This window comes from Oncorhynchus tshawytscha, linkage group LG11 (assembly GCF_018296145.1).
Source record: "Oncorhynchus tshawytscha isolate Ot180627B linkage group LG11, Otsh_v2.0, whole genome shotgun sequence".
NCBI lineage: Eukaryota > Metazoa > Chordata > Actinopteri > Salmoniformes > Salmonidae > Oncorhynchus > Oncorhynchus tshawytscha.
In genome coordinates, this window is record NC_056439.1 from 9119379 (window position 1) to 9143352 (window position 23974).

At 41.9% G+C, this 23974-nt stretch overlaps 1 protein-coding gene across 1 annotated transcript; it reads right to left on the bottom strand.

Moving 5' to 3' along the window:
• Nucleotides 1-1046: 1046 nt before the first annotated feature.
• On the bottom strand, nucleotides 1047-22054 carry LOC112262409 (neuromedin-K receptor-like). Its single transcript, XM_024438065.1, has 5 exons — nucleotides 21681-22054; nucleotides 13684-13872; nucleotides 9300-9450; nucleotides 1615-1811; nucleotides 1047-1365 (listed from the first exon to the last, which is right to left on the bottom strand). The coding sequence occupies exons 1-5, from the start codon at nucleotides 22046-22048 to the stop codon at nucleotides 1047-1049; spliced, it is 1224 nt and encodes a 407-aa protein (XP_024293833.1). The 5' UTR covers nucleotides 22049-22054.
• Nucleotides 22055-23974: the final 1920 nt, after the last annotated feature.

Here is a 23974-nt window from a genome sequence, read left to right on the forward strand (position 1 = left end):
GAGGAGACCAAGGCGCAGCGTGATTAGAATACATTCTTCTTTATTTACACGAAGGACACTAAACAAACTAACAAAACTAATGTGAAGCTATATAAACCGAGTGTTGACACGCAACTACACATAGACAATAACCCACGAAATACCCAAGGAATATGGCTACCTAAATAGGGTCCCCAATGAGAGACAACGATAAACAGCTGCCTCTGATTAGGAACCAATCTAGGCAACCATAGACATATAAATACCTAGATATACAAAAAACCCTAGACAATACAAAAACTACACAAACCACCCTCGTCACACCCTGACCAAACTAAAATAATAAAGAAAACAAAGATAACTAAGGTCAGGGCGTGTGATGGTTGCTGATAATGGGCCTCTGTACGCCTATGTAGATATTCCATACAAAAATCTGCCATTTCCAGCTACAATAGTCATTTACAACATTAACAATGTCTACACTGTATTTCTGATCAATTTGATGTTATTTTAATAAACCAAAAAAAGTGCTTTTCTTTCAAAAACAAGGACATTTTCTAAGTGACCCCAAACGTTTGAACAGTGGTATATATGCCAAACCACCAACCCCTCCTAACAATCTTTCAGTGGGAGACTGCCTGAGGCAATAGCCAGTGAGTAATAGATGTGCGCACAAACACACACACTGGTAACTACTGGTAAGCTCTGCCTTCATTGCTTAGTCCAGATGTCACAAATCTGCCCACGAATCTGCCTGTTGAGACAGCAGCCTACCAGATGTCCAGTCAGTGTCGTGAGATGGGGGTGCGGAAATGAGAAAAGGCAGGAATAAATGCTTTTGAAAGCTAAGCAAATCGGGGGAAAAAATTGAATGATTCTCACTGCATCAAAAAACAACTGCGTTTGCAGCAAACTCAGAGAGAAATACTTGTGTTTGGTAAAATAAAAAAATATGTAAAGGCTTGCTTGGAATGTTTGAGGGACAGTTCAGAGGGCGAAACGTTGACAACGACTTTCCAAACCACTCGTGAACATTCTAGAAGTTGGTTGTGGTCGTCATCAACATCTCACGAGAACTGATCGTCGGCCACATCATCGGGGTCACTGCAAAGGTTGGACTTGGCTACCGCCGGTTGGTTGCCATGGGTACCATTATTATCTCCGTTAACACTGGCATTGCCATGGCTGCTGGAGACGGCCTTTTTGAAGCTGTGGTGGCGATGGTTGGGAATGTTGGTCCTGGTGTTCACGCGGGAGAGGGTGCACATGCTGCCCTGGTGACCGGATTGGTGGCGGGTGGTGTTGTTGCGCAGCTCCAGCTCGTCATAGCTGGATACCCGGACGAACGGGCACCAATAGAATACCCGCTTGAAGCCCGCCCGGAACCTTTATCCAAACCACAACCCAAACCAGACAGATATACAATGAATGCATGGTCAGATATTTGACATTTGAGGGGTGGCTAATGAATTCTAAAGAAGGTACACTGGTAGTTTTCTCATCTGGTCTCATCTGTTCAGTAGGCACAAAGAAGAAAACATTTTTAAACTGAAAATCTAAATGAGTTATGGGTAAGGCTTAACTTCATCGTATGTTTTAGTGCCTACTGAACAGCACTCAGGTGCTAGATCCTACCTGCTGTTGAGGCAGCAGTAGATAATGGGGTTGTACATGGTGGAGCTCATGGCCAGCCACAGCACTGACAGGTAGACCTGCTGGATGGACTTCCACCTTATCAGAGCCTTGTTGAGGCCCGTCGCGATGAAGTAGACATGGTACGGCAGCCAGCAGAGAGTGAAAGTCACCACCACAATGATCATCATCTTCACCACCTGGGAGTTAGCAATGGAGATAGTAGAAGGATTGGAGGAATAGAGAGACAGGGAAGGAGGGGGAGACAGGGAGTTGGAGAAAGCAATGAGAAAAAGAGAGTAGAGAATAAGAAGAGAGAGAGAGAGAGAGAGAGAGGAAAAATAAAGTGTATTGTCTTTATTCTGTGTAGCTTTGAGACTCGATCAAAAATCAACAGCTGGTCGGCCACCTCTTGCCAGGTTTCACAGAGAGCCTGTTTCTGAGATGGACAGAATGTGTGATGCTCAATATATTCTCACAAGCGTGGGCACCATGATTGATTCATCATCAGGTTGGCATTTTCATTCCGTCCTGGAAGCCACAGCAATTTAGGATATATTTTTTTCATCACGACAACCCCTTTCAAAAGAGCCATTCACACAACCTCAAAATATAATTGCTTCATTTGCACATAAATGGTCAGGACAACCATTGGTGGTCCAATGGTCCATACATTGGCGATGGTAGAGCCACAATAGAATTAGGTGCATTCTATAACCTGACAATCTAGAGCCATCACAAAGGAAGCAGCTCACTTCAAAGATCCTGTGAAATTCTTGAACTGATTGTGTCAATTAAAATCCTCCAAGAGCATTACTAAACTTGAAATCAGATCTGCATTCGCAAAACGTTCGCACTTTGTTGCCTTGTATGGAGGAGTTCTGACAAATTTCATCGAATAGAATTTGACTTTTGTTTCTTTACACCGAATATCAAAGCTCAGACACGCCTGAACCATGCAAACTGCTCTTTGTCCATCTTGTCAGTGACGAAGATTTCTGTCCATGTACAGTTGAAGTCGGATGTTTACATACACCTTAGCCAAATACCTTTAAACACAGTTATTCACAATTCCTGACATTTAATCCTAGTAAAAATTCCCTGTTTTTGGTCCGTTAGGATCACCACTTTATTCTAAGAATGTGAAATGTCAGAATAATAGTGCACAGAATGATTTATTTCAGCTTTTATTTCTTTCATCACATTCCCAGTGGGTCAGAAGTTTACATACACTCCAATAGTATTTGGTAGCATTGCCTTTAAATTGTTTAACTTGGGTTAAAGGTTTCGGGTAGCCTTCCACAAGTTTCCCGCAATAAGTTGGGTGAATTTTGGCACATCCCTCCTGACAGAGCTGGTGTAACCGAGTCAGGTTTGTAGGCCTCGTTGCTCGCACACGCTTTTTCAGTTCTGCCCACAAATTTTCTATAGGATTGAGGTCAGGGCTTTGTGATGGCCACTCCAATACCTTGACTTGGTTGTCCTTAAGCCATTTTGACACAACTTTGGAAGTATGCTTGGGGTCATTGTCCATTTGGAAGACCCATTTGCGACCAAGTTTTAACTTCCTGACTGATGTCTTGAGATGTTGCTTCAATATATCCACATAATTTTCATTCCGTCATGATGCCATCTATTTTGTGAAGTGTACCAGTCCCTCCTGTAGCAAAGCATCCCTACAACATGATTCTGCCACCCTCGTGATTCACGGTTGGGATGGTGTTCGTCAGCTTGCAAGCCTCCCACTTTTCCTCCAAACATAACGATTATGGCCAAACAGTTCTATTTTTGCTTCATCAGACCAGAAGACATTTCTCTAAAAAGTATGATCTTTGTCCCCATGTGCAGTTGCAAACTGTAGTCTGGCTTTTTTATGGCGATTTTGGAGCAGTGGCTTCTTCATTGTTGAGCAGCCTTTCAGGTTATGTCGATATAGGACTCGTTTTACTGTGGATATAGGTACTTTTGTACCTGTTTCCTTCAGCACCTTCAGAAGGTCCTTTGATGTTGTTCTGGGATTGATTTGCACTTTTCGCACCAAAGTACGTTGATCTCTAGGAGATGGTGTTTATACTTGCAAACTATTGTTTGTACAGATGAACGTGGTACCTTCAGGCATTTGGGAATTGCTCCCAAGGATGAACCAGACTTGTGGAGGTCTACAATTTTGGCTGATTTCTTTTGATTTTCCCATGATGTCAAGCAAAGAGGCACTGAGTTTGAAGGTAGGCCTTGAAATACATCCACAAGTACACCTCCAATTGACTCAAATTATGTCAATTAGCCTATCAGAAGCTTCTAATGCCATGACATAATTATCTGTAATTTTCCAAGCTGTTAAAACTTCTTAGGGCTGAGATCCCGTTAACAGGATCAAAATGACAACAGCCAGTGAAAGTGCAGGGAGCCAAATTCAAAACAGAAATCTCATAAATAAAATTCCTCAAACATACAGGTATCTTATACCACTTTAAAGGTCATCTTGTTGTTAATCCCACCACAGTGTCCGATTTCAAATAGGCTTTACAGTGAAAGCCCCACTAACGATTATGTTAGGTCAGAGCCATATCACAGAAAAACACAGCCATTTTTCCAGCCAAAGAGTGGAGTTACAAACATCTGAAATAGCGATAGAACTAATCACTAACCTTTGATGATCTTCATCACTAGACACTCATAGGACTTCATGTTACACAATACGTTTTGTTCGATAAAGTTCATAATTATATAAAAAAATCTCAGTATACATTGGCACGTTATGTTCAGTAGTTCCAAAAACATCTGGTGATTTTGCAGAGAGCCACATCAATTTACAGAAATACTCATTATAAATGTTGATGAAAATACAAGTGTTATACATGGAAATATAGACAAACTTCTCCTTAACCTCTTGCTCCTACTTGAGACGCAGATGTCCCAACTAGAGCTCTGGAAATGCAAATGCGCTACGCTAAACGCTAATAGTATTAGTTAAAACGCAAACGTTCATTAAAATACACATGCTTGGTATTGAATTAAAGCTACACTCGTTGTGAATCCAGGCACCAAGTCAGATTTTTAAAATGCTTTTCGGCGAAAGCATGAGAAGCTATTATCTGATAGCATGTAACACCCCAAAAGACCCGTAGGGGATGTAAACAAAAGAATTAGCATAGTCGGCGCTACACAAACCGCACAATAAAATATAAAACATTCATTACCTTTGACCATCTTCTTTGTTGGCACTCCTTGATGTCCCATAATCAATACTGGGTCTTTTTTCGATTAAATCGGTCCATATATAGCCTAGATATCGATCTATGAAGACTGTGTGATAAACGGAAAAAAATAGCGTTTCATAACGTAACGTCATTTTTTAAAAGTTAAAAAGTCGACGATAAACTTTCACAAAACACTTCGAAATACTTTTCTAATGCAACTTTAGGTATTAGTACACGTTAATAAGCGATAAAAATCATCAGGAGGCGATGTAAATTCGATAGCTGGTCGTCTGGAAAAAATGTCCGGAAAAACACCGGGCCAATACATCAAGTTGGAGGTCGGAGGGAATCGGTTCCCTTTGGTCGGTTCTACCAAGAATCAAATCCGAATCAAATGAGAAGACTCTATACATCCTGTGGAAGCTGTAGGTACTGCAACCTCGGCCTCATTTAATACGGTTCACCTTTAACAATGGGTTGAAGTGGCGCATGGATATTTTTTTTTCCATTTTCAGTGATCAGATTTTCCTGCGCTTTTCGATGAAACAGACGTTCTGTTATAGTCACAGCCGTGATTTAACCAGTTTTAGAAACGTTAGAGTGTTTTCTATACACACATACTAATCATATGCATATACTATATTCCTGGCATGAGTAGCAGGACGCCAAAATGTTGCGCGATTTTTAACAGAATGTTCGAAAAAGTAGGGGGTAGGCTTAAGTTAATGCAACCGCTGTGTCAGATTTCAAAAAAGCTTTACGGAAAAAGCAAACCATGCAATAATCTGAGTACGGCGCTCAGAGAACCAACAAGCCAAAAAGATATCCGCCATATTGTGCAGTCAATAGAAGTCAGCAATAACATTATAAATATTCACTTACCTTCCACAATAAATGTTTGATTAGTTCGATAATGTCCATCATTTATGTCCAAATAGCTACTTATGTTAGCGCGCTTGGTAAACAAATCAAAACTCACAAAGTGCGTTCACTAGTTGCAGACGAAATGTCAAAAGGTTCCGTTACAGTCCGTAGAAACATGTCTACCGATGTATAGAAGCAATCTTTAGGATGTTTTTAACATAAAACTTCAATAATATTCCAACCGGAGAATGATTTTGTCTTCAGAAAAGCAAATGGAACGGGAGCTACCTCTCATGTGAATGTGCGTGACCAGCTCGTGACTGCTGGCAGACCTCTGACTCATTCCCCTCTCATTCGGCCCCACTTCACAGTAGAAGCCTCAAACAAGTTTGTAAAGACGGTTGACATCCAGTGGAAACCTTAGGAAGTGCAAGAGGACCAATATCCCACTGTATCTTCAATAGGGGCTGAGTTGAACATCAACCAACCTCAGATTTCCCACTTCCTGGTTGGATTTTTTCTCAGGTTTTTGCCTGCCATATGAGTTCTGTTATACTCACAGACATCATTCAAACAGTTTTAGAAATGTCAGAGTGTTTTCTATCCAACTATACTAATACTATGCATATATTAGGAACTGGGACTGAGGAGCAGGCAGTTTACTCTGGGCACCTTATTCATCCAAGCTACTCAATACTGCCCCCAGCCATAAGAAGTTTTAAAGGCACAGTTAACTTAGTGTATGTAAACTGCTGACCTACTGGAATTGTGATACACTGAATTGTAAGTGAAATAATCAGTCTGTAAACAATTTTCAGAAAAATTACTTGTGTCATGCACAAAGTAGATATTCTAACTGACTTGCCAAAACTATATTTTGTTAACAAGAAATTTGTGGAGTGGTTGAAAAAAGAGTTTTAATGACTCCAACCTAAGTGTATGTACATTGCCGACTGTATCTTCACTGTTGTGTTCACTATTGTGTTACTACTGTGTCATCACTAAACCAGGTACAGTAGGTCATCTCATGATATAGTCTAATCAACTATACTATGTTCACAATGTCATGTGACAAGATGGCTGCCAGCCATAGAGCAATAGTGAATGTAATGAATGGTTAGTCTGTCAGTCAAACAGTCTGAGAATCTCCCCAAAGCCTTTCACATAGATTCCATTCTGTCACTTTTCTCTTTAGATTTAACCTACATTCGCTAAACTTTTGAGATTCTCCATTGAGCATGCCTTTAAATCCAGCACTAGACTTAATCTAGAAAAGGGTAGAAAAGTGTTTATATAGCGATATGACATCCAACAGATATAGACATCCTAAAGACTTAAATTTAACTACAGTATGTCTCTGGGCTTGGTCATGTTTAACATATGATACACGAAAAATGCTAACATCAGGGATATTTACTTGCATTGGTTTTGGGCCAAGAATGCAAAATAAGTTAGCATTTGGAGATGGTGGCCATACAAACACAACCAGGATTGCTCTTTTTACCTTGTACATAGGCTGCTTACAGGGTAAGGAAACTAATATGTCACTTTGTTATTTGGCTGAACCATCCTTTTAACTCCTAAGTAGAAAATGAATACAAATACAGCAGTACTTCAGCCCCATAAGGTCGGAATTAAATTACCCTTGATGTAGGAGCTCTGAAGTCAATCTCACTTTGGTGGAGAAGACTCACAGCTGGTGTTAAGCCCTTCATCACAGACTAAGGATAGTCATACAGAGAACAACAACAACAGCATCTGACGATGAATGATTTTGTCGTGATTGCAGTCTGTTGGGGCACACACGAACACAACTCCATAAAAGGCAACAACAAAAAAACATTTTACGACAGCTGCTTGGGTTAAACAAGTTAGGCTAATTGAATGAATTAGAAGGTGCTCTTTAGAGGGGTTCATAGTTCATGTTTTCATGTATGAAAACATTCCAAAGCACTCTTCGGATACGAAATCAGCATTTACATTCTTTAGCTTTTCTAAAGTGGTTTCACAGCTTTGACAACGGATCACATTGAAACGCGGGTCAAACTTTATTCATTAACTTCCAACATGAAAAGGATAATCAAGTGATCAATCAAGCTGTCAGTTACCTTGTTTATGAACAATAACAATTAGGATCTTATAATGAAGGATCAACTAGCTCTACCTGCATTATCTTCTGGACGGTTAATAATGTGGCATAAAGCTTATGAAGCGGTGGCATCTCTTTGTATGTACGGTGTGTCTGGGACTCTGGGTCTAATGACGAGCAAACGGTGTCTGGTAGAATTCTCTCCGGAGCTACATAAAGCAGGAGAAAGGGTATCCATGACGCATGACACTCGGGAGCACTGGTGGTCTACCCGAAGCCGTCACAGCATGGGTAAATTGAGCTTGGTGGGAACAGATCGCTGACCTCATGAACAACTACTTTTAAACTAACCGCCGAGTAGGACCTGGCGGTTTGACAATGGGTGACATGCAGCCTAATGAACCTCTCTCAGCACTCTTCTAGCTAAGGTTAAAAGGGTTTGGCAGGGACGTTAATGGCAGACATTTAAGCAGGCGCTTTTATCCTAAATGACTTCTAGTCTGTATTTATGGCCCATTCAAACCCACTGACTAATTGGAACGGTGTATAAGTGCGAGGTTAACTAACCCTCCATCCACTGCGTTGCTCAAACTAAATCAAATGAAATCAAGTTTATGTGAGATGCATTTCACACAAAAAACCATCAAGAACAACAACAACAAAAACTATAAAACAAACCAGTTCTGAAATAAGAGCAAGTAACAACACCAAACATGTGCTGGTGCCCAGATCAAATGTCAGGCAGGATCACAGGGGTACATCCCTGGTTGAAACTGTAAATTATTATGGTTTCATGGCCTCAGCCATCTGTCCTAAACAAAGAACTAGGTGTGCTGATCCCCCCGTAATCTGAGTGTAATCCTCATGAATAAAACAATAACAACCCTGAAATATAGACTGGGTTTCCTCACAGGGTGTCCTTGAGTAATCCCATATCCCAATAATTCCCCTATCTAGTAGACGTGTCATATTGGCCACTGCCTTTCTATAATCTGTGCTTCTGTAATGTTAAACCCACATCTGGCCTAATAGATGTTAGTCATACGGGTTCAAATGACCTGAATCCTTATGGATAACTGTGGGGACCAGGGTCAGTATGTATCAAGCATTTCAGAATAGAAGTGCTGATTTATGACCAGTTTAGCTTTTTAGATCACAATGAATGAGGTAACATGGACAGGGGGAACCTGATCCTAGATCAGCACTCCAACTCTGAGACGTTTAAGACATACGGCGCCTGGACTCCAAGCAAAGATGAATGAAGAGATAGACTGTGTCCAGTTAATATAATGCATTTTCATCTCTAAAGAGGAGACAAATCTCTGTTGTTTCCCTGCGTAATGTTGGATTACCTGATGGGTAGCCAAATCCAGTGGGGAATACAGAGAGATCATTGTCTCATGATTGTGCCAGTTAAAGTGAATGGCTGAATCTACTGAATTCAATTAATGGTTGACGCGTTGGTTTACAAATGGAATACACATGCTTTACCAATTGACCTTATGTGTATAATGGAGTTGTACTTTTGCGTTTACCTTCCTCTTGGCTGTGAGCTGGCTGTGGTAGTTGTCTGATGCTTCCCCTGGGATCTCTCCTCCCCACAGCGTCACCCCCACAATGGTGTAGGTGATACCCATCACCACTAGGGGAAGCACATACACCAGCACCGTCACAATGATATGATACCTGTATGCCAGAGAAGAATAGATAGCTGTAAGAGGAAGGAAAAGCAGAGCATTCCTGTGAATGTAATGGAAAACATGGTAATTTAGCAAATTATAGTTAATCTATTTCACATTCATATTCATTAGTCTAGTTTGCTCTCCTCCTTAACTAGTCTGCACTGGTTGTGACAGGAGAGCAGATACCTGATAAATAGATAGATTGATCTCGATCTATCTAACTAATCTCATTATCCTGTGTGTAGTAAATTCCCATATTCATACGGACTGACTTTCCAATTACCCAATCGCCACCCAGTTCTTCCTCCAGAAGCAGGACACTCACCACCTTAACTTAACTCACCTGTATGCAATCAATGTGGCAACCTTTGAACTTTGAACAAACCTTCAGTTAATTCCAGTTTTTGTTGATACAAACAATTATTCAAGGATGTGTTTATTCAAAGTACACTGAACAAAAAATATATACTCAACATGCAACAATTTAAAAGATTTTACTGAGTTACAGATCATACAGGGAAATCATTCAATTTAAATAAATTAATTAGGCCCTAATCTATGGATTGCACATGACTGGTAATACAGATATGCATCTGTTGGTGGCCACAGGTATCTTTAAAAAAAACGGTAGGGGCGTGGATCAGAAAACCAATCAGTATCTGGTGTGACCACCATTTGCCTCATGCAGCGCGACACATGTCCTTCGCATAGAGTTGGTCAGGCTGTTGATTGTGGCCTATTGAATGTTTTTCCACTCCTCTTCAATGGCTTTTTGCGAAATTGCTGGATATTGGTGGGAACTGGGACACGCTCGTACATGTCAATCCAGAGCATCCCAAACGCTCAATGGGTGACATGTCTGGTGAGTATGCAGGCCATGGAAGAACTGGGAGTTGTTCAGCTTCCAGAAATTGTTTACAGATCCTGCTGAAACATGAGGTGATGGCAGCGGATGAATGGCTCGACAATTGGCCTCAGGATCTCATCTTGGTATCTCTGTGCATTCAAATTGCCATTGAGAAAATGCAATTGTGTTTTGTCCGTAGCTTATGCCTGCCCATACTGTAACCCATCCGCCACCATGGTGCACTCTGTTCACAACATTGACATCAGCAAACTGCTCCCCCACACGATGCCATACACTCTGTCTTCCATCTGCAGTTGAAACCGGATTCATGCGCGAAGAGAACACTTCTCCAGCGTGCCAGTGGCCATCGAAGGTGAGCATTTGTCCACTGAAGTCGGTTAGGACGCCACAGTCAGGTCAAGACCCTGGTGAGGATGACGAGCACGCAGATGAGCTTCCCTGAGACGGTTTCTGACAGTTTATGCAGAAATTCTTCAGTTTCATTAGCTGTCCAAGTGGCCGGTCTCAGATGATCCCACAGGTGAAGAAGGCGGATGTGCAGGTCCTGGGCTGGCGTGGTTGCACATGGTCTGCGGTTCTGAGGCCGGTTGGACGTACTGCCAAATTCTCTAAAATGACGTTGGGCATACATACTGCCAAATTCTCTAAAATGATGTTGGGAGGTGGCTTATGGTAGAGAAATTAACATTTAATTATCTGGCAACAGCTCTGGTGGACATTCCTGCAGTCAGCATGCCAATTATCGACTCTCTCAAAACTTGACACATCTGTGGCATTGTGCTGTGTGACAAAACTGCACATTTTAGAGTGGCATTTTATTGTCCTCAGCACAAGGTTCACCTGTGTAATGATCATGCTATTTAATCATCTTATTGAAATGCCACGCCTGTCAGGTGGATGGATTATCTTGGCAAAGTAGAAGTTATGACAAACAGGGATGGCGCCGGAGCGTGCCGGATGGGATGGCGACCAAATTATCGGCTCTTAACCAACCATGCTATTTTGTTTGTTTTTTCGCGTTGTTCGTAACTTGTTTTGTACATAATGTTGCTGCTACCATCTCATATGACCGAAAAGAGCTTCTGCACATCAGAGCTACGATTACTCACCTCAGATTAGATTTAGAGTTTTTCTTCAATGAGTCAGACGGGAGGGATATACTACACACACCCGACCAGGCACAAATCCCCATCAATCGCTGGAGAAGGAAACTGAGATTTTGCGGAAAAAGATCAGGGTGCCTTGTGAGGATCAGGTGACGAGTGGATAATCTTCCCTTGCCTTCCGTCCTGCTAGCTAACATTCAATCCCTGGTAAAAACAATGGGACGAACTGAAAGCACGTATATCCTACCAAAGGGTCATTAAAACTATAATATCTTATGTTTCACTGAGTCATGGCTGAACGATGACATTAATAACATACAGCTGGCGGGTTATACACTCTATCGGTAGGATAGAACAGCAGCCTCTGGTAAGACACGGGGCGGGGGCCTATGCATATATGTAAACAACAGCTGGCGCACGATATCTAAGGATGTCTAGGTTTTGCTTGCCTGAGTTAGTGTGGTCTACAGCTTATCATGAGATACTCTATCTACCTAGAGAGTTTTCATCTGTATTTTTCATAGCCGTCTACATACCACCACAGACCGATGCTGGCACTAAAACCACACTCAGTGAGCTGTATACCGCCATAAGCAAACAGGAAAACGCTCATCCAGAGGCAGCGCTCCTAGTGACCAGGGACTTTAATGCAAGGAAACTTAAATCAGTTTTACCTAATTTCGATCAGAATGTTAAATGTGCAACCAGAGGGAAAACATTTTTAGACCACATTTACTCCACACACCGAGACGCGTACAAAGCTCTCCCTCGCACTTCATTTGGCAAATCTGACCATAATTCTATCCTCCTGCCTACAAGCAAAAATTGAAGCAGGAAGCACCAGTGACTCGCGTTTATACAAATGTGGTCAGATGAAGCAGATGCTAAACTACAGGACTGTTTTGCTAGCACAGACTGGAATATGTTCCAGGATTCTTCCACATCGAGGAGTACACAATATCAGTCACTGGCTTTATCAATAAGTGCATGGAGGACGTAGTTCCCACAGTGACCAAACATACATACCCCAACCAGAAGCTATGGATTACAGGTTAAGGGCTTGTAAGTAAGCATTTCACTGTTGTATTCGGAGTATGTGACAAATGATTTGATTTGATTCTTATTTTTTTATATAAATAAGCGTTTTGTGCATATGGAACATTTCTGGGAACTTTTATTTCAGCTCATGAAACATTGGACAAACAGTTTACATGTTGCGTTTATATTTTTGCTCAGTAAAGGTTTGTGCTCCTTTATAGTTGTCACGACTTCTGCCGAAGTTGGTCCCTCTCCTTGTTCGGGCGGCGTTCGACGTCACCGGTTTTCTAGTCACCACCGATCCACGTTTCATTTTCCATTTGTTTTGTCTGCATTGTACACACCTGTTTTCCATTCCATAATTTGTTCCCTATTTAACCCTCTGGTTTCCCCCTTGGTTTTGTGCGTGTTTGTTCATGTTACGTTGTCTCGTATATGTGAACTGGTATTTTGTCTCCTTCTTTGAATTTGGTATGAGTAAAGTTACGGTATTTACTCATCTCTGTGTCCTGCGCCTGACTCCGCCTTACCTGCATCACCTAGACTCTTAACAATAGTGTAGCTTTGATTTGAGCCCATTTGATGTGTTTTTCTATGTGCCATTATTCATAGTTTTATTTGTTGGTTTCTAAGTAGGTTTGTTTGTATAGATATTGATTATGTTACTTAGATCATTTTTCATATTGTAGTTACTATTGAGTTTTGAGTATATTTGGATGTATTTGCTTTTGACTAAGTACCTGCATAATTGGCCATGTTAATTGCCTTACAATGCTGTTCTTTGAGAGCTAGTTGTAACTAACCTGATTAATTTTATCAACCAGCTAATTATTCAAATCAGGTGCGCTAGATTAGGGTTGGAGCAAAAATCTACGGGACGGTGGCTCTCCAGGAATTAGGGAAAGAGCTCTGCCTTACATTGATATGTAAGGTGATTCTATTGTTGATTCCTAGAGAGAAGGATACTTATCCTAGCAACATTCTTTAATCTATTAATAAATGGGGAATTAGCCCTTTTGAAGTGTATCTCCAACTCCCAGTGTTCTATTTGATACACCACCACGGTAGCCCACACCCAAACCACCAGCAGCAAGGTGAACACCTTATACAGTTTCATTACCAAAGAAACCCAAAACTGTTTTCAGATCAGTGAAGATGAACAAGAGGAGGTGAGTCAAGGTAGCCACTTTAGACTATTGAGATGTACCCGGAGTGTCTCACTCACATGAAGGAGTCATCCGAGGGCCGGGGCCAGGCCACGTAGCATATGGTCCGGCGGGGAAGGATACGGATGGTGGAGTTGAAGCAGAGGGGGAAGGCCAGCACCACGGCCAGCGCCCAGATACACACAATCACCACCTTGGTAGCTGTGGCTGACAGCCGTGGTTTCAGCGGGTGGATGATGGCCATGTACCTGCAGGGATGTCAAATCAAATGAAATCAATCTTTATTTAATAGCACATTTCAGACATGAATGTGACGCAATGTGCTTCACAGGAAGAAAAAAAACATAAATAAAAAAACAATAAGTAGAAACAGAAATATTTACTACACAAACAAACATAAGAGTATAAAAAACTAAAGAACAACAATTAAAACTGAAAGTCTAAAAAAAGCACCTTTTTTTTTTTTTACCTTTATTTAACTAGGCAAGTCAGTTAAAGAACAAATTCTTATTTTCAATGACAGCCTAGGAACAGTGGGTTAACTGCCTGTTCAGGAGCAGAATGACAGATTTGTACCTTGTCAGCTCAGGGGTTTGAACTTGCCACTAGGCTACCCTGCCGCCCCTAAGGAAAAGCAAAACTAAAAAAGGTGTGTTGTAAGATATATTTTAAATATGTCCACAGTTTCGGCTCCTCTCAGGTTGTCTGGCAGACATTTCCAGAGGCTGGGGTAGTAGTAACTAAAGGCTGCCTCTCCATGCCTCTTGGTCCTAGGCTTTGGGATAGTTAAAAGGCCAGCGCCAGAGGACCTGAGGGACCTCCTGGGTACATAACTCAAAAGCATGTCTGACATGTATTGTGGTGCACAATTGTGGATTGATTTAAAAACCAATCGACTCTTAAAATGTATTCTTAAACGCACAGATAGCCAGCGCAGAGATTTTAAAACATGTGTAATGTGTGCTCTTTGTCTGGCCATGTTGCTGCAGTCTGTATGTTTTGCAGTTGGCCAAAGGCTTTCTTGGGTAGAGCAGACAGGAGAGCATTATAGTAGTAAAGCCTGCTGTAATAAAAGCATGGATGAGTCTCTCTGTATCAGCCTGAGATAGAAATGGCCGCAACTTGGCAATGTTCCTCAGGTGGTAAAAGCTATTTTGGTCACATTCCTAATGTGTGATTCGAAATTGAGTTCAGAATCTAAAATGACACCTATGTTTTTTAGCTAGTGTTTTATCTTATTTGACAGTGAATTAAAATATTAATTAAATATATATAGATTCTGTGTGCATTGGCTCCAATTATAAGTACCTCGGTCTTGTCTTGATTTAGCTGAAGGAAGTTGTGAGCCTTCCAAGTATTTAAATCACTAATACAGTCTAATAATTTATCTGTGGAGCTAAAAATGCTCTGGTGACACAGAAATGTAAAGCTGTGTATTGTTTGTGTAGTTGTGAAAATCAATGTTGTGCGTTCTGATAACAGTACTGAACCCAAAATTGAACCTTGTGAACCTTGTGGAACGCCACATAGGATATGACATTTGACTCTCGACTAGGTCCTAAACCAATTTAGAACTAGAGGGAAGAGACCAACCCACCTCTGCAGTCTGTCCAAAAGGACAACATCATGCAGCGCTTAAATCAAAGAGTACATGGAAAGAGAGCTGTTCAGCATCTGTGTTGGCTCTAAGATCATTTAACACTTTAACTTAGGCTGTCCCTGTGCTTTAGCGGGCAAGACAACAATATTGGATTTTTTCAAAAATAATTAAGCTGTTTAAAAAAAAAACAATTTCTGGAAGGTTGGAGATTGGCCAAAAATTGCTAAGAGCTGGAGAATCTAGATTACATTTCTTCAGAAGGGGTTTCACCATGGTAGTAGTTAGTGGAGTGGGGAAAGTGCCTGTGAAATAGGGAGTGATTAACCATATAAAATAACTCCATAGTGCCTTTGCGTTGTAAGCTAGGGCACATACCATCACACTTCTCATCAGGTCTTGCTTGACTGATACCCAGCCTAATGTTTATTATCTTATCTCTGAAATATGCCACAAACTCATCACATTTAGATGTGGAGGAAAGTTCATATAGGTTTATGAGGGTAGGATTTATCCGGCCATCAATGGTCGAGAATAGCACTAGCACTATTGAATTATTCTGATTATTAGTGATAAAGTTAGAGAAATAAGCCTGTCTAGTGTTTCTAATTGCCTTGTTTTATAGGCCAAGTTTCTCTCTCAGAATATCATAATAGACGTGCAACTTTGACTTTCTCCACTTCCGCTCTGCGTTTCTGCAATTTATCTTTAGTCTATTTGTTTCCTCACTCATCCAAAGAGCTCTCCATTTGGATGTGGCCTTTTTCAACCTTACTGAAGCTATGGCATCAACGGTAGCCCTTAATTTGCTATTAAGGTAATCGACTAAATCATCACAAGAGGAAGGCAGAATAGGTGATGGTGTATTGTTCATACTCTTAATAAAATCTGTAGCAACTTCAGAGCTAAGATAGCGTTTCTTAAAAATGCATTCAGTGTAACCTAGAGTTTGGCCGCAGTTAAGGGTGGGCCCAGTCACATGTTGGATAAAGTTCATAGGGCTCAAAAGATTAATCAATTCAATGGCCTTGGAGTCAGTTTCTTTGACAACATGAATATTAAAATCGCCCAACACAATGATTTGTATCATAGTTCTCAAGAACAACAGTCAATTGTTCAGAGAAATCAGTCAAAAAAAAAGTGGGCAGTGCTTTGGTGGCCTAAACAGGGTTATAGCCAGCACTGGTGACTGACATTTAAACAGTATAGCATAATGAAATTATATGTCCTTACAGATGAGAGCATTTGTAAAAATGGAGGCTGGCCCCCCCAGCTGTAGTCCAGGGGGAGGCTTCAACAAGAGTGGCACTACAGTCTGAAGACTGCCATGTTTCAGTGAAAAAGATGCAATCAACTTTGCGCCCAGCAATGAGTGTGGGCCACTCTGCCCCTGGGGCATCTGCCTCGAGGTAACCAATAGAATAACAACCAAATTATTAACATTACAACCACGTTTTTCTCCAGTCTATCAGAATAGAAGACATGACAATTTGTATGAACTCACTAAAAGTCAAACTCACTACAGCAGGCTTCACGGTCCACCCCTCCTTCACCCGGTCCCAGCGGGATTCGGCTCACACTCCCGAGGGAGTATGATGGGACGGCTGCCGGATGCCAGGGGTTACTACTCCAGCTGGAGCTCTACCTGGCGACCGTCCACCCGGCTCCTTCGGGACGTGAGAGCGTGTCCGCCCTCATCTCCTGCCTCTCAGGCAAAGCCCTGGAGTGGGCCAACGCCGTATGGAGTGAGGGAGACTCCATTACGCAGAATTCACTCGCCGCTTTCGGGCAGTTTTCGACCACCCACCTGAGGGTCAAGCGGCAGGTGAATGTCTGTTACACCTGAGGCAGGGGACGAGGAGCGCGCAGGATTTCGCTTTGGACTTCCGGACCATGGCCACCAGCACGGGGTGGAATGACAGGGCCCTGATCGATCACTACCGGTGAAGTCTGCGCGAGGAAGTCCGTCGGGAGTTGCCCTGCCGAGACACCACCCTCACGTTGGACCAGCTGGTGGACCTGTCCATCCGGCTGGACAAACTGCTGGCCACCCGTGGACATCCGGATCGGGGTCCGTCAGTTCCATCCCCCTTATAGGTGCGGGAGGTTCCTCCTCCACCTCTGGACATCGAGGGGGCCCCGTTGTATGCTGTTCGAGCCATCCTGGACTCGAGGCGTTGGGCGAGGGGCCTTCAGTACCTCGTGGAGTGGGAGGGTTACTGTCCGGAGGAGAGATGCTAGGTGCCGGTGGAGGACATCTTGAACCTTTCGTTGCTGCTGGAATTCCACCATCTCCATCCGGATCGCCCTGCGCCTCGTCCTCGAGGTCAGTGTCGGCGCGCTGCTGGAGCCGCGCGTCAAGGGGGGGTACTGTCACGAGTTCCGCCAAAGTTGGTCCCTCTCTTTGTTCGGGCGGCATTCAGCGGTCACCGATCCACTTTTCTAGCCATCACCGATCCACTTTTCATTTTCCATTTGTTTTGTCTTTGTCTTACACACCTGATTTCAATTCCCCAATTACTTGTTCATTATTTAACCCTCTGTTCCCCCCATGTTTGTTTGTGAGTAATTGTTTATTGTATTGGGGTCCTTATTTGTGGCTTTGTATTTATACGACGTGTATTGTTATATTATGGAGTAAAATTGCTTTCATTGCTCATATCTGCTGTCCTGCGCCTGACTCATCTCACCAGTTACACACAGACGCATTACAGGACTGGAGCACTACCAGACCCTGTCAGTCAGTCTCTAAAACAGTTCAAGAGGTCGAGAGGTCAGTCAGGGGGTGAAAGCAAAGATGGTGGATAAATGAAGAAAATGATTCAAGCCCCATTTACCATTAAAAAACAGTTCCGGTCTCCTTAAGGGGTGGCTCTCCCATAGACACCAATGCGATCGCCTCCTGGGTCTGGTCTACTTAGTTCATTGACTGTATTTGAACCAGAAAAAAAAGGACCCAGTGAGGTGTCTCGCTTCCTCTTTCATCTCTGGTGAAAGGTTATTAGGTCAAAGTTCAAAGGTCATGGTTGATTGGTATTTTGTTCCTCCATACACTGCTTACTTGAGAGGTTTGACTTTTTTATTTTAAGTTGCGCTTTTGCCCTGACTAAAGTTAACGCATACAATTTAGTATGCAGGACCCACTGGGCACACACTGGTTGAATCAACGTCATTTCCAAATCATTTCTATGTAATTACGTTGAACCAAAGTGGAATAGACATTGAATGTACATCTGTACCCAGTGGGAAATGTCTTGTTGTACAACTGCATTTTCCCCCGAACGTGAATAAAACAAGCTCCTCTTGACAAAAGCCAGAGGGCAGGTTGAAATACTACAATGTCAAATCAAACAGTAAATAAAAGACCAATCTTCTCTGGAGCAGCCATCATAAGGATAGTGATGTGTGTGTCTGTGTCTGTGCCCAACTTCAGATTGCTTTCAGGTACTCAAAACAAAGGATGCCCCATGTGGAGCTAGTTATGATTGTTTGACTCTTCCCAGTATATCTTTAATTGGATTCAACAGTGCTGTTTGTTTGGTTTTCGGTAAACAAAGATTCCATTTCCCCAGAACTCACTGCTAGACTGTCAGGTTTCATCCTGTCCTTACCTTACCTTACCTTACCTTACCTTACCTTACCTTACCTTACCTTACCTTACCTTACCTTACCTTACCTTACCTTACCTTACCTTACCTTACCTTACCTTACCTTACCTTACCTGACTGTCTGTCTGTCTGTCTGTCTGTCTGTCTGTCTGTCCGTCCGCCCGCCCGCCCGTCCGTCCGTCCGTCCGTCCGTCCCTCCCTCCATCAAAGGCCCACAAGTAGTCAGGTCATGCAGGTGCAGATTAACTCCTTTGATTAACTTCAAAGTGAGATGTTGGACCTTAGTCCTACTATGCAACACAACTTGTAAAGGTATCGAATTGACCTCCAGACACCTGGGACCTCATTTATTTATGTTTTGATGTTAAGGCTATAAAACTGTCATAAATAATGCACTGTGCCAAATTATTAGCAGGCTATAGTTATGTGAGTGAATTCTGAAAAAGTGGAGCACTTTTTGCATTTCTGTCTTCTGTAATCTCTTCAGACATCTATCCAACACATGATATGTTGCTGAAATCCTCAGATGTTTCTGTAGAGGTGTGGGCAGAATGTTTAGACTTTTTAAACCTCTACAGGATCGGTGCACCCCGCCATGGGGGTTAAGCTAGCGTAATGTGATTAGCATGAGGTTGTAAGTAACATGACCATTCCTGGACATAAACATACAGTTGAAGTCGGAAGTTTACATACACTTAGGTTGGAATCATTAAAACTCATTTTTCAACCATTCCACAAATTTCTTGTTAACAAACTATAGGTTTGGCAAGTCGGTTAGGACATCTACTTTGTGCATGACACAAGTCATTTTTCCAACAATTGTTTACAGACAGATCATTTCATTTATAACTCACTGTATCCAGTGTATTCCAGTGGGCCAGAAGTTTACATAAACTAAGTTGACTGTGACTTTAAACAGCTTGGAAAATTCCATTAATAAATCAATTAGGCACATTTGGGCAGTCTTATACAGCATTTTGAACAGATATGTTCAATGGTTCATTGGATCAGTCTAAAACTTTGCACATACACTGCGGCCATTTAGTGGGCAGAATCTAAATTGCACCTGGAATGGAATAATACATTATGGACTTTCTCTGGCATTTCAAAGATGATGATACAAAAAAACAACAACAACAAAAACATTTTTTTTCTTTGTATTATCTTTTACCAGATCTAATGTGTAATATTCTCCTACATTCATTTCACATTTCCACAAACTTCAAAGTGTCTCCTTTCAAATGGTATCAATAATATGCATCTACAGGCGGTTAGATTATGGGTATGTCATTTTAGGAAAACATTTTAAAAAAGGGTCGGACCCTTAAACAAAAAATCCATGCCTAATCCGCCTATAGCGAGTGGCAAACACTGGCCACACGTTCTGCAAGATTGTCCATTGAACAATTTAAAAGTACATGCTGCCTACATTCCACACTTCTATGCAAAAGATAAATTGTCGTTCAATATTTTGTTTATCAACACATGATTGTGTTTCTATCTCCTGCCTTGGTATAAACTCTGAGATTAAAATGTATATGTTATGCTCCTATCGCACAGCCATACTAAAGCCTACCGTTACTGTCATAGGCTACCGGTCTATTTACTTTTGCGCATGGTTGGCTATTAAATGAGCGACGGATAAATGGTAGCCTAATATTTTCTTGTATAGAGGGAATAAACCAGTTATGTCAGAAAAGTAGAGATTTAGGCCTATATAATTGAAGTAAATATAGGCTATTAGGTGAGATGCTGCTATGTCATCTTCTTACCAAAGCCAAATGCATCTGTTTTATATAGGCCTACGTTTTAATGTTTTTATTAGCCTACCATTAATTATTAGAATTTCCGTGCATCAAACACCTCCATTTCCCCCAAAATAACAATATTTGTTTTCAATACAGTTGATCAACCAACATAAGTGCTGAGTATGCATGGTCTTAGACACCTTCCCATCAAGTTCAAAATAGATAAATACAAACTTTTGTAGGAAAACTGGCACAGCAGGGTAAATCAAGTGTGTGCTTGTGTGTGTACACACTTGCTTGCTTGTTTGCATGTGTACGCACATGTGCGTGTGTGTATGTGGGGCCGCTTGCTCGCTCGTGTGTGTCTGTGTGTTGGTGCGAGTATAGCTTTCATATAAGCACTCTTGGCACTTAAAGACATTATTTCACTGCAGGTACTCCATTTTAATTATTTAATCAGCACTTCCCTCCATAATGATAGGTTGTCTGCACAGTGGAGCTCATTAGAAGTAATCTGGCTCTTTTATACACCAACTGAGTAATGAAATGCTTGATCAAATCCTCAACAACCTCAATTGTTTTCTCATTTTGTCTGCCTCCCAAATGGCACCCTATTCATTTTATAGTGCAGTACTTTTGCCCAGCACTCATAGAGATCAAGTGGTGAAATCAAATAGGGAAAGGGGTGCCATATGGGATGCACGTTGTGTTGCCGTTCTTTATTGGTTAGATTAGTGCATTAAAAGCTACATTCTTACATTCTCATTTTGACAGAATGTAAGGAGAGGGTTGGTTTCCCGTGTGTGTGTGTGTGTGTGTGTGTGTTTTGTGTGTGTGTGTTAATAACCTGTATGCATACATAACATGCATAACAGGCTACTATGATGATGTATGAAAATGATGGTATCTGAGCAACATCAGGGTACCTTGTTAAACCGTTAGGCTTACCTTTTTCTTATTTAATTTAAGGGGTTTGATTATAGAATCTGTACATTAGGCTATTATTCATGAAACCGGCCTAGTATTAAATAATGAATAATAAATTGTCACATTTAATATGTAATAAAATGTTAGAGATTGAAGTTGATGTCTCCAGAGCTCACCTGTCTACTGCGATTGCGCACATTGAATAGATGCTTGAAAACACTGCTGTGACAGGGAAAAAGTTGTGGAACTTGCAGTATGATTCTCCAAAGTACCAATTGCCGTGAGCAGCGTATATGAAATTAATCAACGTGTTGAACGCGGCCATTAAGGCGTCAGAGAAAGCCAAGTTGAGTAAAAAGTAGTTTGTCACGGTTCGCATCCTTTTGTGCGCTAATACGATCCAAATCACTATCAGGTTCCCAAAAACCGCTACCGCGAGCACAAGGCTGTACGCGACCGACCATAGCACGATGCGCCAAGCCGGTTGTACGAACTGATTTGTAAAGGTCCTAGTTGTGTTTGATCCGTTGTTTGCCGCAGCCATTCCTCTAGTCTCCCTGCCGAGATTTACTTGGATTCAATGCCTGGAGGTGGCATCAGTTGTATTGGCACACAACTCCGCAGCGCACCAAGACGCGCAAATGCTCTGCTCAATATGGTCACGTTGTCCCTCTTCATTTATGTTGCTGTTCCCGTCAATACAGGGCCAACGCGTTTGGGAGACAGTCGTAACAAAATGTCCAGTGACAACTCCAATAAATAATTGACACTTGAGGAGCGCGGAACTTCTGACCCACAGGATAGGCTACTACTTAAATAGGCGACCGATTATATTCGAACAGTTCTTCTTTCTAATAGCATCCTCAGTCATTCACTTGAATGCATCCGAATGCAACTGCGCAACACTTTGAAAACGGTAGATCCTTCAGCTACGCTTCCATACAAATAAGACATAAACATATGGCAAGCATGGAATTTGATGGCGAGTCAGTTAGAAATGCCTTACATAATCCTGATAAACGACATGCATGCATCAGGAACTGATGAAAGGTCTGCCGCATCTGTCGCCTCCATTGACTGAGTCATTAATTTCACTCATGGGACATCTCCGGGATCAATGCTACTTTGTCATTGTCACTGCAAGTATTGAAAATACAAGTTACTTGACTAAGTTTATTAAACAATCATATTTGACAAAGGTGTCAAGTATCTCCAAAATGTGTTGTTTTTACCCTAAATAACTCTTAATTTCCAAGATCGATTTTCAATAGATGGATCTGCCAAGGCCTTACCACCTAAATGAATTCAGTTCCCAATTGGCCTATGTCAACCTTTTCGCGATGGACTGACTCTATGATCCTAATGCACTCACTCAAAACAATCAATCAAACTTTCAGGGTACCAAACCAAGATGTGTTTTTGAGGCTTTAGCTTTGCAGATCTTGCTCCGTTGTGACTGATCAACTTGTTTCTCAAAACGAAAGTCACATTATCCAAAAACTACACAGCCCCCCTCTGTATTCAACAGCATCCAAACCACCGAGCATCCTCATTTGTGTCACCTAAACAGTATGGAAAGGACATATAGGCTTCATCCCAAACGGCACCCTATTCCCATTATAGTGCATTACTTTGGGGTCTCTGGTCAAAAGTGGTGCACTATATAGGGAATAGTGTGTTATTTGGGACACACTCAGGGGCAAGTGGGGAAGTGCCTTTGATCCACTGATCTACATGCTCAGTATCAAAAGTATAAAATATGACGCCACACCGATGTTAAGACATTAATGTCCCCGACCACAGGTGTTCACTGCTGAGGGAGTCAGGCCAATTAGGTTTCTCTCTCCCCTTCTCCTGGTGGGTTCCCCTAGCAATTATGCAGGATTACACCTGATGGATTCCCCTAGCAATTATGCACGATTACACCTGATGGGTTCCCCTGGCAATTAGGCAGGATTACACCTGATGTGCCCCTTTTAATGAGTCATTTAACAGTCTACGCCCCTTTCTAGCTGGATTACGTATGGGGAGCTTTAAGGGCCATCTTCTGGTAGTGTGGAAATAGTGGGGGTGACTTACACACACACGCACACACAGTGGGTCATCAGATATTCATTGTCTGCAGGCATCCTTGTCTCCGCAATAACAATGGGACCATTGACACAAAGGCGGAAAGGCAGGTAGGAGGAAGCGAGATCAGGTGGGGACATTCTAACCAATGAGAGGGCAGATATGTGTGTGAACAACAGACACAACTCCGAGATAAAATAGTTTTTCTCAAAGTTGCCGAGATGCCAAGTGCGTCCACTTATATCAGTGCATTTGTAACAGCCTACAGATTCCGAAACTTCTATTAGATCAAATAAGCCTCACTTAGCAAATTAGTAATACACATTTTTGACGACCAAATTCTACACACAAAAAAATCACCACTTGGTCTGCCTCTCACTTAGTCTCTTCACCTCTGCCA

Coding starts and splice junctions, on each gene's coding strand:
- LOC112262409 (XM_024438065.1), bottom strand. CDS start 22,048: ATGGCTGCGGCAAACAACGGATCAAACACAACTAGGACCTTTACAAAT. Junction 13,873..21,680: donor TGCGCAATCGCAGTAGACAG/GTGAGCTCTGGA, acceptor ACATCCCTGCAG/GTACATGGCCATCATCCACC. Junction 9,451..13,683: donor CCCTCGGATGACTCCTTCAT/GTGAGTGAGACA, acceptor TCTGGCATACAG/GTATCATATCATTGTGACGG.